The following is a 15067-nucleotide window of genomic DNA, read 5'->3' as shown; positions in this document are numbered from 1 at the left end:
TAGTTTTTTTGTCGTAGCACTCTCATTTCTGACACTATCATCGTAAAATTGTGTGACTTTTAATAAATACTAATTTAAAAGGATTTTTGTAAAACAAATTTCTTTTTAATGCATAGGGTTTGGTTTGGTTTGGTTTGGTACAGGGCGGAAAAAATCTAATATAGCCCATAACTTGGGACTAAAGCTACATATCTAATAACTATATATTTGAAAAGACCTTAAAAAATAGATAGAGAAACATGTGTAACACTTTGATATTTGTTTTTAACATATTTTTCCCTTTGTCTGACCCATTTTTTAGCGTTTTTTTAACCAAAAACGACACTGCTAAATACGCTAAAAGTTATAAAACTTATCGCTTATTGTAAATGCATTTATTTAAATAAACTTGATGCAGTAGCACTGTTCTGGGAAACGACAGATTGGGTGTAATGGAAGAAAAAGATAAAACTTTGTTTATCTTAATTCCATTTTCATAGAATCTGTGCAAGCAATATCTTTCACTCCAATTTGCTTGCATACAAGGTGAAAACTTGAACATTCTAAATCTTTAAAAATATTTAAAAGAATGGACTTAGCGCCTTTTAGCCGGATCACACTGACAATCAATATCAGTGACAGTTTGCCGAAGAGAAAAAGAATGTAAAATCAACGACATTTAAATCTTATTTAAACAAAAGCTATGCTTAGTTAAACATTTTCTTGTTTAAAAAACCGTCCGAGGGAATTAAACTGATAAGCAATAAGCATTTACCTTCCATTCTCCATCATCACATAGTTCAACAGGATTGATGATCACTGAGAACCTTCCTTCTCCGTTCTCTGCTACACTGTACTTGTCTCCTACTGCAATCTAACAAGAGACATATTTTTATAAATTTATTATTTTTTTTTTTTTCAATGGGTTGTAAAGTTTGTCCAGAGGAAACTAGTTTTTATTTACAAACAAATTTTTTCATATTTAACATGTTCAATCCTATAAATTAGAAAAAAATGTTGTTGAACAAATTAGGATAGAAAATTGAGATTTTGCCATAAACAATAATTTTAAATCCTTTTGATTTTTCTACCTATTAATTCTGTCTGATCAAATATTCTTCGTTTAAAACATTCAAGGGATTTATTTTCAGGTTGCAAAGATATAGAGGTTAGAAAATTTTAGTCTGTGGCAAAAACTCAATTCCTTAAAGATTGCTCTTTTTTACCTGGTTTCCATGATTGGCCCAAACCACTCTGACCGGTAGACTGAGACGGGTCACTTTATAATTAACATTTTTACATTTCGATCTCGAAACTTGAAACTTGAAACATGAAACTTGAAACTTGAAACTTGAAACTTGAAACTTGAAACTTGAAACTTGAAACCAAAATCAGACAAAGTTGTGAATCAGACGTGTCACTTTATGAGCTGGGGGTGATTTTCAATTATACAGATTCTATTTACATCGTTTCTCTTGCTGTCAAGATACGACGAGATATTGAAACATTTGAGTTTGCATCATCATATATATAGGACAAAATACACAGAACGTTTCAAAATTCATAAAACTAGGGTTTTTTTCGGTTTTAAAACACTAAGTCCAAAAAGGTTCAATGAGCTTATAATTCTAACTACGTTTCTCTTTTTTAGAATTTCAAAATTGTCAATTGTTTCGCTATTTGATCTAATTCATGAACTTCAAATAAAATTTAGATTAGATTGAATTAAGGCTAATATTCTACCTGTAACACTGAGTTCAACGATTTCTCCTATTTTAACCTTCTTATCTGTCAATCCTTCCAGTAGAGTAGGAGGACCAGTTGACCTACACAGAGAGTTTAAATAGTTGTTTGCCTAAAATATACATAAAAATTAAGCTGAACTTACCCTACTGTTCCCATACAATTAAATGCATCACAACGGTATACAGATACAGGTTTGTCGAAGCGGGCCTGTAGCGCAAATACATCTCCTAAAAATGTGAATGCATGTTATATACATAAATTTGTATTGTGTATGAATTCAAAGAGTTATAAGTTACAGATTAAATTAAATTGAGTTTAAGTTGTAACTTAAACATGGGCGGAGTTAGTTCATTATGTACATCTGAGTGGATAATGAGGGTTACCAACGAAGGATGCGACTGTAAAGACGACCTGAAACTCGCAAAATAAGACGATTTCTAGGTTGAATTAAATCTTCTGCCTTAAATATAGTTTTTTAAGTGCTTATTTAATGATTTGGCATAAAGCAAAACCAGTTTCACAGAAATAAATTCCGAACAATTGTCTCTAAAGTCTCATCCTTTGTTTTTGTAGGTAACGCTGTATGCCTTAAATCTTCACCTTGTACACCTTTTGCGAGTACATAAGAGATGTTTGTGAGTACATAAGAGATGTTTGCGAGTACATAAGAGATGTTTGTGAAACTCGTGTGATTTTGAACATACGAGAATATGATTTATTGCTTTCTGTTTTTTGAAGGACGGGAAACAGATTTTGTAAATATTTACATTTTAGGTATTATTAATACAAGCTGACCACCGTAAACTAGATGCAGAAAGTCAAACAGCTGGAGATGGGGGGGGGGGGGGGAGGAATTAATGTCTTAAGCTCAAACAAATTACAATATTTTTGTCAATTTATTGAAGGTTCAATTAAATCTACCAAATGTGCCATTATAATAGCCGGTTGAAAGCTCAAAAACTATTCAGTATTTACAAATCCTTAGAAAAAAAGAAAATATTTTAAGGCTAAATTTGTGTAGAGCAAATAAATCTCTTTTAGTCGGAGGTAAGCAGGGCTATAAGAAATTATGTAAGTATTTAAGATAAAAGGATTTACTAAATTATTACTATTAAAAGTAAACCCTAGAGACGGATAACGAAGCCCTCCTATGAAAAGTAGGACTAGAGACGGATAACGGAGCTCCACTATGAAAAGTAGAACCTAGAGACGGATAACGGAGCTCCACTATGAAAAGTAGGACCTAGAGACGGATAACGGAGCCTTCCTATGAAAAGTAGGACTAGAGACGGATAACGGAGCTCCACTAGGAAAAGTAGAACCTAGAGACGGATAACGGAGCTCCACTAGGAAAAGTAGAACCTAGAGACGGATAACGGAGCCCCACTATGAAAAGTAGAACCTAGAGACGGGTAACCTCACCTGACTTGATCTCCTCTCCGTCCCTGAACCATTTCAAGGTTGGGGACGGTATCCCGACCACCTAAACAAAATATTGGTCAACGAATATAAATATTTTTCATAATTTCCCATACTTCAATATATTTCCCCCTCAATATAGCATGGAGAAGCTGGGTCAGCTAAATTATCCAATATCAGAAATTAAATCCTTGGATTGTTAAATTTGGAGAAATCAGTCAAAATATATATTTATAGATACATGCAGATGTCCATGATACAGATACAGATACAGATACAAGGATACCTGTTATGTTAATATCCTTGAAAACGCGAATGCAAACAAATTCATGATAAAGAAACTTACAAGGATACATATCACATGGTATGTAAGTGTCCTTGTAAATACAAACAGATATCATGATACCGATACAGATAAATACATATATGTTAGTATCCTTGTAAACACGGATACAAGAAGATAATTGGATACCTTGGATACAAGATTCTTTACAAGGATGACCGAAGAACAATATCTGTGTGAACCTTTGATTTAAAGATATGGAAGTTTTAAGTCTATTGACATATATCTAGCCTTATAAACCTTGGATGATACCTACCTTGCATTCTAGTGATACAGTTCCAACTTCAGTAATACCAGCGGTCAGCTCTTCCAGGAATACAGGGGCCTTGTAGCTCTTCGGGACTAGATAACATTAATACAGGGGCCTTGTAGCTCTTAGGGACTAGATAACATTAATACAGGGGCCTTGTAGCTCTTAGAGACTAGATAACATAAATACAGGAGAATTGTAGCTCTTAGGGACTAGATAACATTAATACAGCGGCCTTAGAATTGTAGCTCTTAGGGACTAGATAACATTAATACAGCGGCCTTGTAGCTCTTAGAGACTAGATAACATAAATACAGGAGAATTGTAGCTCTTAGGGACTAGATAACATTAATATAGGGGCCTTGTAGCTCTTAGGGACTAAAGAAAGTATAAACAAACAAAAGAAAAAGGACAATAATGAGGAAAAGTGTGTAGAAGTAAAAACAGTCGGAACCACACTCCAGAATAATATGGTAAAGAATAGGGCAAATGATCAGAATTAGACCAAAAAGAACCATATTAAAAATTATAACAAGAATATTAAAGAGAGTGTTCGCGAAAAATGAAATGGGGTATAATTTTACGTCGAAAAATTATCGATGGTGATCGCTACTAATCTTACTTCTATCTGTTGCGTCAATAAGGAGAAAATGAATTAAAACGACCATACCGAAGAACGTGGCGTTTACACAAATTCAGAAAGTTGCAATATTCGACTCGGATCGCAAAAAATCAATTTAATTCCAAACAAGTCATTCAGATATTACAACCTATAATCATCGATAATTTTTCGACGCATTCATATAAAGTTGATATTTCATAATATTTTTTACTTGTTTCATATATAATATACTTTAAAGGACGTTTATTTGGCCGCTAGGTCTCTCTGTTCTCGATGATTCTAGTGTTTCACGTGAAATAGACTCCAACGACACCTAGCGACAAAAAAATCATCGTTTGAAGTACCATCGTATATGAAACAAGTAAAAAAATGAAATATTAACTATATACGAATGCGTCGAAAATTATTGATGATCATAGGTTGAAATATCTGAATGATTTGTTTGGAATTAATTTGATTCTTGTACGATCCGAGTCGAATGTTACAACTTTCTGAATTTGTTTGGACGCTACGTTCTTCGGTATGAGTCGTATTACACAATTTTCTCATTATAGGCGCATCAGATAGAAGTAAGATTAGTAGCGATCACCATCGATAATTTTTCGACGTAAACATATACCCCTTTCATTTTTCGCGAACACTCCCTTTATCTACCTTGAGCGATAACGTTACACTTTGTCTGGGCAATTCCATGTTTGTTCTTTGCAGAGCAGGTCCATATACCCTGGTCCTAAACATACATGTACATACACCCTGGTCCTAAACATACATGTACATATACCCTGGTCCTAAACATACAGGTCCATATACCCTGGTTCTAAACATAAATGTACATACACCCTGGTCCTAAACATACATGTACATACACCCTGGTCCTAAACATACATGTACATACACCCTGGTCCTTAACATACATGTACATATACCCTGGTCCTAAACATACAGGTCCATATATCCTGGTCCTAAACATACAGGTCCATATACCCTGGTCCTAAACATACAGGTCCATATACCCTGGTTCTAAACATACAGGTCTATATACCAGTAACAAGACTTCAGTATGTACTTTCAGTATGTACCAAAATAAGTACATTGCACACCTCTAAACATGTACCAAAGTATGTACATATTGTGCTACCTGTAAAGATAAAGGAATGATGGTTGCAGTACTAAGGTTTCCCTGCTCCGAGATATTAACACGACCGTCCTCTGTTGATGATGTGGCAGGTCCGCGCCATTCGAAAAATACCTTGACATTAGGATATTTATATCATACTTGGCTTTTATGGCGTTTCAAGAACATCTTAAGTTTTAACTTTTAATTGTTGATCTTTTATTCCCTTGGTTCATGTGAGTTGCCTCAAAAATGTTGGGCTAGATCGACTCATCCGTTTTGTCGTTTATTAGATACAAACAAACAGACAATCAAAGCATAAATATATTATAGGCAAACAGATAAGCTTTAAAAGTGTTTGTGGTTTCAATCGATCACATGCTTAATTGTATATTTAAGGTTTACCTTTCCTCCCTTCTGATCAGGTTCCACTGATACTGTTAGCTCCAGTCTTGTTCCAACCCTCTGCACTAGATCGGGTTCAAGGAAATCGGAGAAGGTCGGAGGAGACATAGCTCCGGGTCTAAACAAGAATGGGTTGGATAATCTTAAGGTCTACACAAGATTTGTTTGATATTATATTCAGGTCTAAACAAGAATAGATTGAATGTAGCTCCGGTTCTCAACTAGACTAAGTTGGATGATATATTGCTCTGGTTATAAACTTAAAAATGTTGGATAATATATAGCTCCGGTTCTAAACTTTAAAAAAGTTGGATTATATATTATCCGGTTAAAAACTAGTATAGGTTGGATGAGATATTGCTCCGGTTCTAAACTAGAATAGGTTGGAGAATATATATCTGGTTCTAAACTAGAATAGGTTGGAGGAGATATAACTCCGGTTCTAAACTAGAATAGGTTGGAGGAGATATAACTCTGGTTCTAAACTAGAATAGGTTGGATGAGATATAGCTCCGATTCTAAACTAAAACATGTTAAATAATATATATAACTATGGTTCTAAACTAGAATAGGTTGGATGAGATATAGCTCCGGTTCTAAACTAAAACATGTTGGATAATATATATAACTCAGATTCTAAACTAGAATAGGTTGGATGAGATATAGCTCCGGTTCTAAACTAAAATAGGTTGGAGGAGAAAAAAATTAAAATCAAAAAAATATCTGCAATCATGACACAATATTAAGACGAATTAGAGCATTTTATTATAGAAATTAAAGGGAGTGACCGGCAATGTATGGTGGTTGAACTGCATATGTAGTATTGTGAACAAATTATTTAGGATTCATTTGAGACATATAAAACTTTTCTACGACGTATGTTTACTGAGTTTGAGCGCGAAGTCGGCGTTCAAAATCATAAAATTGGGTGGGTACTTTTTCAAAACCGGTTTTTTATTATTAGATAACGACGACAAAAAATGTAAACAAAATTCTACATTTAACTAATAAATTGTTTAGGATCAGGTTGAGAAAAAAAATTGACTCTTATCATCGAAAATAAGTAATCTTATTCAATTATTAGTTTCTATAATCTCTCACTATTTGTATAAAGATTTTCTGGAATTTTTATTGAAAAGACGACATTTGAAGAATTTGTAGAAATCTGAGAACAAATAAATAGAAAATAAGAAATTCAATATAATGATAGAAAAGGAAATGATTAATTCTAATACTGATTTATTGACAAATTTCTTTTGAGAAATATGTTCCTAAACATCTAATTAGTTTACTATAGAACTTTTACTATGTTTTTCGTCGTCATTATTTAATAATTTTTTTTTAAACCGATTCTGAAAACGTACCCACCCAAATTCAAATTCTTGAATTCTTGCTCTATAAGTATTCCATTGACTTAATTTAGCTTAGACATTAACCGTACTGTAAACTGAACAGGGGGAATTTCTTGAAATGAGAATGTGTTGACTAAGGGTGAGAAGAAGGGGGGGGTCAACTATTCTCTCTCGTTGTATGTATTGCAAAGTGCAGTCTCAGTCTACATCTTTAAATGTAATTAAGCAAATTAACGTTTGCTTACAAACAAACATAATTGTAATTTTAGCAATTCATTTGACACAGTGTAGAGAGGAGGGAAGGAAGGATCAGGGCAGGGTCTGATTAATTTGACACTGTGTAGAGAGGAGGGAGGGAAGGATCAGGGCAGGGTCTGATTAATTTGACACAGTGTAGAGAGGAGGGAAGGAAGGATCAGGGTAGGGTCTGATTAATTTGACACAGAGTAGAGAGGAGGGAAGGAAGGATCAGGGCAGGGTCTGATTAATTTGACACAGTGTAGAGAGGAAGGAAGGAAGGAAGGAAGGAAGGGTAGGTTCTGATTAATTTGCCACAGTGTAGAGAGGAAGGAAGGAAGGGCAGGGCCTGATTATTTTGACACAGTGTAGAGAGGAGGGAAGGCTGATTAATTTGACACAGTGTAGAGAGGAAGGTAGGAAGGAAGGGAAGGGTCTGATTAATTTGACACAGTGTAGAGAGGAAGGAAGGAAGGGTAGGGTCTGATTAATTTGACACAGTGTAGAGAGGAGGGAAGGAAGGGCAGGGTCTGATTAATTTGACACAGTGTAGAGAGGAAGGAAGGAAGGAAGGGTAGGTTCTGATTAATTTGACACAGTGTAGAGAGGAAAGAAGGAAAGAAGGAAGGGCATGGTTCTGATTAATTTGACACAGTGTAGAGAGGAAGGAAGAAAGGAAGGGCAGAGTCTGAATAATTTGACACAATGTAGAGAGTAAGGAAGGAAGGAAGGGTAGGGTCTGATTAATTTGACACAGTGTAGAGAGGAAGAAAGGAAGGAAGGGTAGGTTCTGATTAATTTGACACAGTGTAGAGAGGAAAGAAGGAAGGAAGGAAGGGCACGGTTCTGATTAATTTGACACAGTGTAGAGAGGAAGGAAGAAAGGAAGGGCAGAGTCTGAATAATTTGACACAGTGTAGAGAGGAAGGAAGGAAGGGCAGAGTCTGAATAATTTGACACAGTGTAGAGAGGAAGAAAGGAAGGGCAGGGTCTGAATAATTTGACACAGTGTAGAGATGAAGGAAGGAATTAACAGCAGGGTCTGATTAATTTGACACAGTGTAAAGAGGAGGGAAGGCTGATTAATTTGACACAGTGTAGAGAGGAAGGTAGGAAGGAAGGGAAGGGTCTGAATAATTTGACACAGTGTAGAGAGGAAGGAAGAAAGGACAGGGTCTGATTAATTTGACACATTGTAGAGAGGAAGGAAGGAAGGGCAGGGTCTGATTAATTTGACACAGTGTAGAGAGGAAGGTAGGAAGGAAGGGAAGGGTCTGAATAATTTGACACAGTGTAGAGAGGAGGGAAGGCTGATTAATTTGACACAGTGCAGAGAGGAAGGAAGGAAGGGCAGGGTCTGATTAATTTGACACAGTGTAGAGAGGAAGGAAGAAAGGACAGGGTCTGATTAATTTGACACAGTGTAGAGAGGAGGGAAGGCTGATTAATTTGACACAGTGTAGAGAGGAAGGAAGGAAGGGTAGGTTCTGATTAATTTGACACAGTGTAGAGAGGAGGGAAGGAAGGGCAGGGTCTGATAAATTTGACACAGTGTAGAGAGGAAGGAAGGAAGGAAGGAAGGGCATGGTTCTGATTAATTTGACACCGTGTAGAGAGGAAGGAAGGAAGGAAGGAAGGAAGGAAGGAAGGGCATGGTTCTGATTAATTTGACACAGTGTAGAGAGGAAGGAAGGAAGGAAGGAAGGAAGGAAGGAAGGAAGGAAGGGTAGGTTCTGATTGATTTGACACAGTGTAGAGAGTAAGGAAGGAAGGGCAGGGCCTGATTAATTTGACACAGTGTAGAGAGTAAGGAAGGAAGGGCAGGGCCTGATTAATTTGACACAGTGTAGAGATGAAGGAAGGAATTAACAGCAGGGTCTGATTAATTTGACACAGTGTAGAGAGGAAGGTAGGAAGGAAGGGAAGGGTCTGATTAATTTGCCACAGTGTAGAGAGGAAGGAAGGAAGGGCAGGGCCTGATTAATTTGACACAGTGTAGAGGTGAAGGAAGGAATTAACAGCAGGGTCTGATTAATTTGACACAGTGTAGAGAGGAGTAAGGAAGGAAGGGCAGGGTCTGATTAATTTGACACAGTGTAGCGAGGAAGGAAGGAAGGAAGGGTCTGATTAATTTGACACAGTGTAGAGAGTAAGGAATGAATGGCAGGGTCTGATTAATTTGACACAGTGTAGAGAGGAAGGAAGGAAGGGCAGGGTCTGACATTCCCTAAACTATGAATAACCTTGACAGCATTTTTTCCTTCAAATATTTGAAAAAGTAAACTTTCTTTAGTTCAGTATATTTGAATATAATTTTCAGAAACAACTCGGATGTTTTAATTTCAATTAAATCTTTATCTTGGAGTGAATTTTTGTCTTTTTATACAGTAGCAGGTGACATCAATTCAATGAAGACGACGTTTTTATTGTTTACAAGCTTTTGTCGAACAACAAGTTTATAAGTAATCAAAGAGAAGCTTTTTTAATAGACAGCTTCTATCTATTTACATGTGTAATTCATTGTTAAGAGCTTGATAATATTTATATTTGAAATTTAAAGTCGTCTTTATTGTATTGATATAATCGCCAACCATTGTAGTTTCTAAAATAGAGAGGGGATTGGGGAAGTTATAGGGAAGAGTTTTGCAAGAGAGGTAAGAGGGGAAGTGGGTAAAGGCTTAGAGAAAGAAGTTACATAAATGAAGATAAGGAAAGAAGTGGTGGAAAAAGGGGAAAGGGAAAGGAAAATGAAGCGGAACGGAGGAAGAAAAGATTATTAGAAGGAGAGTGTGGGGGAAAAGTAGAACTGCGGGGAAAAGTTAGGGAAATGGATTTGAAAGGAAAGGAGTTGGAAGAAATACGCGAAAGGAAAGGAAAATTTGTGGGGTAGAGAGAGACGCGGGAAGTAGGGGAACTTCACAGAGGAAAGTGTGGTACTAATAGATGGGAAATGGTGAGAACTATGTTGGGGAAAGTGTGGTACTAATAGATGGGAAAAAGGGAGAACTATGTAGGGGAAAGTGTGGTACTAATAGATGGGAAAAGGGGAGAACTATGTAGGGGAAAGTGTGGTACTAATAGATGGGAAAAGGGGAGAACTAAGTATGGGAAAGTGTGGTACTAATAGATGGGATTTGGTGAGAACTAAGTAGGGGAAAGTGTGGTACTAATAGATGGGATTTGGTGAGAACTAAGTAGGGGAAAGTGTGGTACTAATAGATGGGAAAAGGGGAGAACTATGTAGGGGAAAGTGTGGTATTAATAGATGGGAAAAGGGGAGAACTAAGTAGGGGAAAGTGTGGTACTAATAGATGGGAAATGGTGAGAACTAAGTAGGGGAAAGTGTGGTACTAATAGATGGGAAAAGGTGAGAACTAAGTAGGGGAAAGAATGAAAATGACGAAGAACTGGGGTCGGATTTAGAGAGGTGTTGAGAGTAAATCATCTGGAATCTTTCATTTCCTTCAGCCGGACATTTAAGATTTAGAAGAATTTACTTTTATATAAAAATAAACATGTTTAGCAAAAACAAACTCGACTCAGGCTCAACTTTAGAACTCCTCTAGTCTTTGACAGAAAATCTTAAAACTGTTTACATTCATCGTCCCTGTGACGTCATTTTTTTAATTACAGACATAAGTCGGGGAAATCTGAGTCGGTCCGTTTTATTTTTTTAAGTATTAAATCAAAAAGGTCGTTTGGTTGTTTTTTCTTTCTTATTTCTTTTAAGAAAAAAATTGTTTGCTAATAACAATCTATATAACTACGATAATAAGATTAACCTGCCAAACTTTTTTATCCACCATATAGATTAAAATAAATTTTATTTATGTTTAAGTCACATTGTAAATAAGGTTCAATCATGCTTTGTAAACATCATAGTAATTGGTAATTTGTTGTGTTAAGTGTGATAGGTTGAACGTTTGTCATAAATTACGTTACCTAAAGCAGTAACTGTGTTCACTGTTATTAGATGACAAGCAAGAATACATCTATTGTTTGTAAACATAGACTTGTGTTCTAACAACACATACTTCTATCTTGTACATAAGCACATCTTAACTTGTACTTATGTACTGCACTGTAACACAGGGTACAATATCTGTAAGAATTAGTTTTTTTAGATATGTGAATATTAGAACAATTCCTTCATTTTTCTTGAGCTAATAAATGCAATGAAATTGATTTTTTGACAGAAACTTAAATTTTCTACTACCTATATATCTTTGCTATTCGATGGTGTAAACAAATGATATCTTAAACTTAAATTATTTGATCTAACAAAGTTTGAAAGTTTAGATTTAATTTATAAGACATTGGGTTGCAAAGATATAGGGATTAGAAATTTAGAGTTTGTGGCCAAGGCTCAATTCCTTTAGAGAATTGAATAAAAGATCTATAGAAAACTCTGCAGAGCTAAAGAAAACTCTGAAGAGCATAAGAAAACTCTGCATAGATCTAGAGAATACTATTTAGAACTAAAGAAAACTCTGTAAAACTTAAAAAAAACTCGTAGAACTAACGTAAAACTCTGTAGACCTAAAGAAACCTCTGTAGAACTAGAGTAAAACTCTGTAGACTAAAGGAAACTCTGTAGAACTAAAGGAAATTTTGTAGAACTGAAGGAAACTCTGTAGAACTAAAGGAAACTCTGTAGAACTAAAGGACACACTGTAGACTAATGGAAATTCTGTAGAACTAAAGGAAACTGCGCAGAACTAAAGGAAACTCTATAGACTAACGGAAACTCTGTAGAACTAAAGGAAACTCTTTAGACTAATGGAAATTCTGTAGAACTAACGGAAACTGTACAGAACTAAAGGAAACTCTGTAGAACTAAAGGAAACTCTGTAGACTGAAGGAAACTCTGTAGAACTAACGGACACTCTGTAGACTAATGGAAATTCTGTAGAACTAAAGGAAACTCTGCAGAACTAAATGAGGGATTTCTGTTTCACTAAAAGTAACTGTATGGCATGATTTGAATTCCGGCCTTTAAAGAAAGGGCGAAAGCAGGATTTATAGGATACACTATACGAAATGTACATAACCTATTTAAGCATGATTAAAAAGTATATGTCTTAAATATACTTCTGGTTATTTTTATTCACAAACTTACTTTACAGTGTACACCTCCTAATCACTATATATCTCCCTCAGCCTAGCTTGCCACCCAGCTACTACCTGCCTCCCACCTTTCTAACAGCTGTTCCTCTCCCCACTACAGCTTTTCTCCTGTTCTGCCCGGCGTGACAGCTGGTCACGGGATATATAGTAGACGCAGCTTGTAAATATTTGCAGAGCTGTTTAACAAGTTAGTAAGTCCGATAAATACATGAAGGGACATGAAAACATTATTTATTCTATTTATAAAGTACTAGAAATTCAGACGGCTTCACGCCACTCTTACTAATACCATTTAAAATGATAAATTCGTTTTTATTTTTTTAAGTGAAATCACAAACAACTACAAGCATAAATATCATGTATGTGACACGGAACACATGGTGCTCGCCGCCCTTTATTCCAATGCTGATCTGGTAATTTTTTATCCTTTGCAGGCACTCCCCCCCCCCCGTACATATATGTATATATTTTATCCACTTATATAAAAGCTTTCGCAGATTTCAAGGTTTTCGATTGGGCAATTTAGAAATTTAGAAAGAAAAATAATATTCTCCGTTATTCCATAGAAAATAGTTTTTGGCGTAACTAGTAAAACTATCTTTCACGACTAAATATTAATATTTGAGATTCAAGATCGATTTGTAGATACGATTCAGACAGATCATTTTTTAGATAATTTTCTTCAACATATTTGAAAGATCCAATTTATGGATTAAAGACGAATGAGATATCCTTCTTTTCTCTCGGAGAAATGATTATTTTTATTCTGGCTTCTACAAGAACATTATTTACGGATTTATGCTAAAAGGACATTGACCGAATTTGTCTGAATTCAACACGTTTCAGAAGAAATCGACGATACCTTCCTAAAGAGTGAATCGGACAAGCCAAACTTAAAATCGTATATTAGGAAATTACCTCATTTTGTATACAATGCACTTAAAACGCCGATCAACGATTAGTGATCAACAGCGATTATTTGTTGCCGTAAGCCTATACCCCCTTTAATTTTCCGCGAACACTCCCTTTAAAGCTCCATGCACAAGAGTTCCATTCCCGATTTACCAGGTAAGAGCAAAAATGACAAGAAGTTCTTGAAAATTGAAAACACGAAAATCTGACATTGCGTATTTTTTACGACAAATTGAATTGAGATTTCAAGCTTAGAAACAAACTTCATCATTTAAAAAAAATAAAATTTACTTAATCAAAAGAAATACCAAATCTTTTTGTTCCTTTAATTTAAAGATTAGTTGTTCAGCAATATATATATAATTAAATGGTTCAGATTATCGGTGTATATTGCGCAGAATAATATAGTTTGTATAGAATGCTAATGCAAGCTCAGCTCCCCTCTAAGCTCTCCTGAAGAAACATATCTGATTAATAGAAGAAGGACTAGGGGCGCAAAACAATCGTTATTCCTTTTCAAAACCGGTATTTTTTTGTTGGTAAAGGTTTCATTTTAGACCAAAACCAATATCTCCCCTCTATTTATTGTAACATTGTAAAGCTTTCATCCTTGCCACTTCAAAAAATTCCAAGTATTCCCCATTTGTAAAAAGTAAAGTGCATTTTTTATGTTTTCAATTTTTTTTGATTTATGGTGATTGAAAATATTGAAAATGTCCAAATCAATAAATTTCAATGATTTTTTCGTTGCAACAAGAATGTAATAAATATAGTTAAAGGGACTGTACATATATTTTCAAGCGACTCTATTGAGTCACTTGAGTCCTCTTCTTTTTACAAATGATGATTAATAATTGTGATTTCTCTATAAAGCTAATTGCGCATTTCTGCTTCAGAAATGGAGGAAATAGCTAAGTTTCAAACTTTAAAAACAGAATATCTTTTACATCATTGATAAGAAAAAGTATTTAAGGGTACTGATGTTAATCGGTCTTGCCCCTCTTTATAAGGAAGATCATTTAACATGACAACTAAACATAAACTGTTTTACATAATTTTATTTTTAACTCATCTTTAGTAGAACAAAATTTGCTTAATGTACGGAACAATAATTAAAACAGAGGAGTAGGTCGGATTTATATATTAGATCGGAAGAGGAGTAGGTCGGGTTTATGTATTGGATCAGGAGAGCAGTAGGTCGGGTTTATGTATTGGATCAGGAGAGAAGTAGGTCGGGTTTATGTATTGGATCAGGACAGGAGTAGGTCGGGTTTATATATTGGATCAGGAGAGGAGTAGGTCGGGCTTATATATTGGATCAGTAAAGATGCAGGTCGGGTTTAGGTATTGGATCAGTAGAGAAGTACGTCGGGTTTATATATTGGATCAGGAGAGAAGTAGGTCGGTTTTATATATTGGATCCGGAGAGAAGTAGGTCGGGTTTATATATTGGACCAGGAGAGGGTTTTTATATCGTATCAGGAGAGAAGTAGGTCGGGTTTATATATTAGATCAGGAGAGAAGTAGGTCGGTTTTATATATTGGATCCGGAGAGAAGTAG

At 35.4% G+C, this 15067-nt stretch overlaps 1 protein-coding gene across 1 annotated transcript in view; it reads right to left on the bottom strand.

The window, feature by feature from the left end:
* Positions 1-11546, bottom strand: part of LOC111711153 (titin homolog) — a 37942-nt gene extending 26396 nt beyond the window's left edge. Inside the window, exons 1-10 of the mRNA XM_023485424.1 lie at positions 11410-11546; positions 5879-5996; positions 5498-5608; positions 5014-5089; positions 3744-3829; positions 3148-3208; positions 1873-1952; positions 1723-1834; positions 1206-1258; positions 734-853 (exon numbers count right to left, since the gene is read on the bottom strand). Coding sequence (XP_023341192.1) covers positions 734-853; positions 1206-1258; positions 1723-1834; positions 1873-1952; positions 3148-3208; positions 3744-3829; positions 5014-5089; positions 5498-5608; positions 5879-5996; positions 11410-11459 — 867 coding nt within the window. The 5' untranslated portion in view covers positions 11460-11546. The remainder of the gene's footprint in view (positions 1-733; positions 854-1205; positions 1259-1722; positions 1835-1872; positions 1953-3147; positions 3209-3743; positions 3830-5013; positions 5090-5497; positions 5609-5878; positions 5997-11409) is intronic.
* Positions 11547-15067: the final 3521 nt, after the last annotated feature.

The sequence above is a fragment of the Eurytemora carolleeae genome, unplaced genomic scaffold (assembly GCF_000591075.1).
Source record: "Eurytemora carolleeae unplaced genomic scaffold, Eaff_2.0 scaffold239, whole genome shotgun sequence".
In the NCBI taxonomy this organism is placed as follows: Eukaryota; Metazoa; Arthropoda; class Copepoda; order Calanoida; family Temoridae; genus Eurytemora; species Eurytemora carolleeae.
This window is presented reverse-complemented; position numbering and strand designations above follow the sequence as displayed.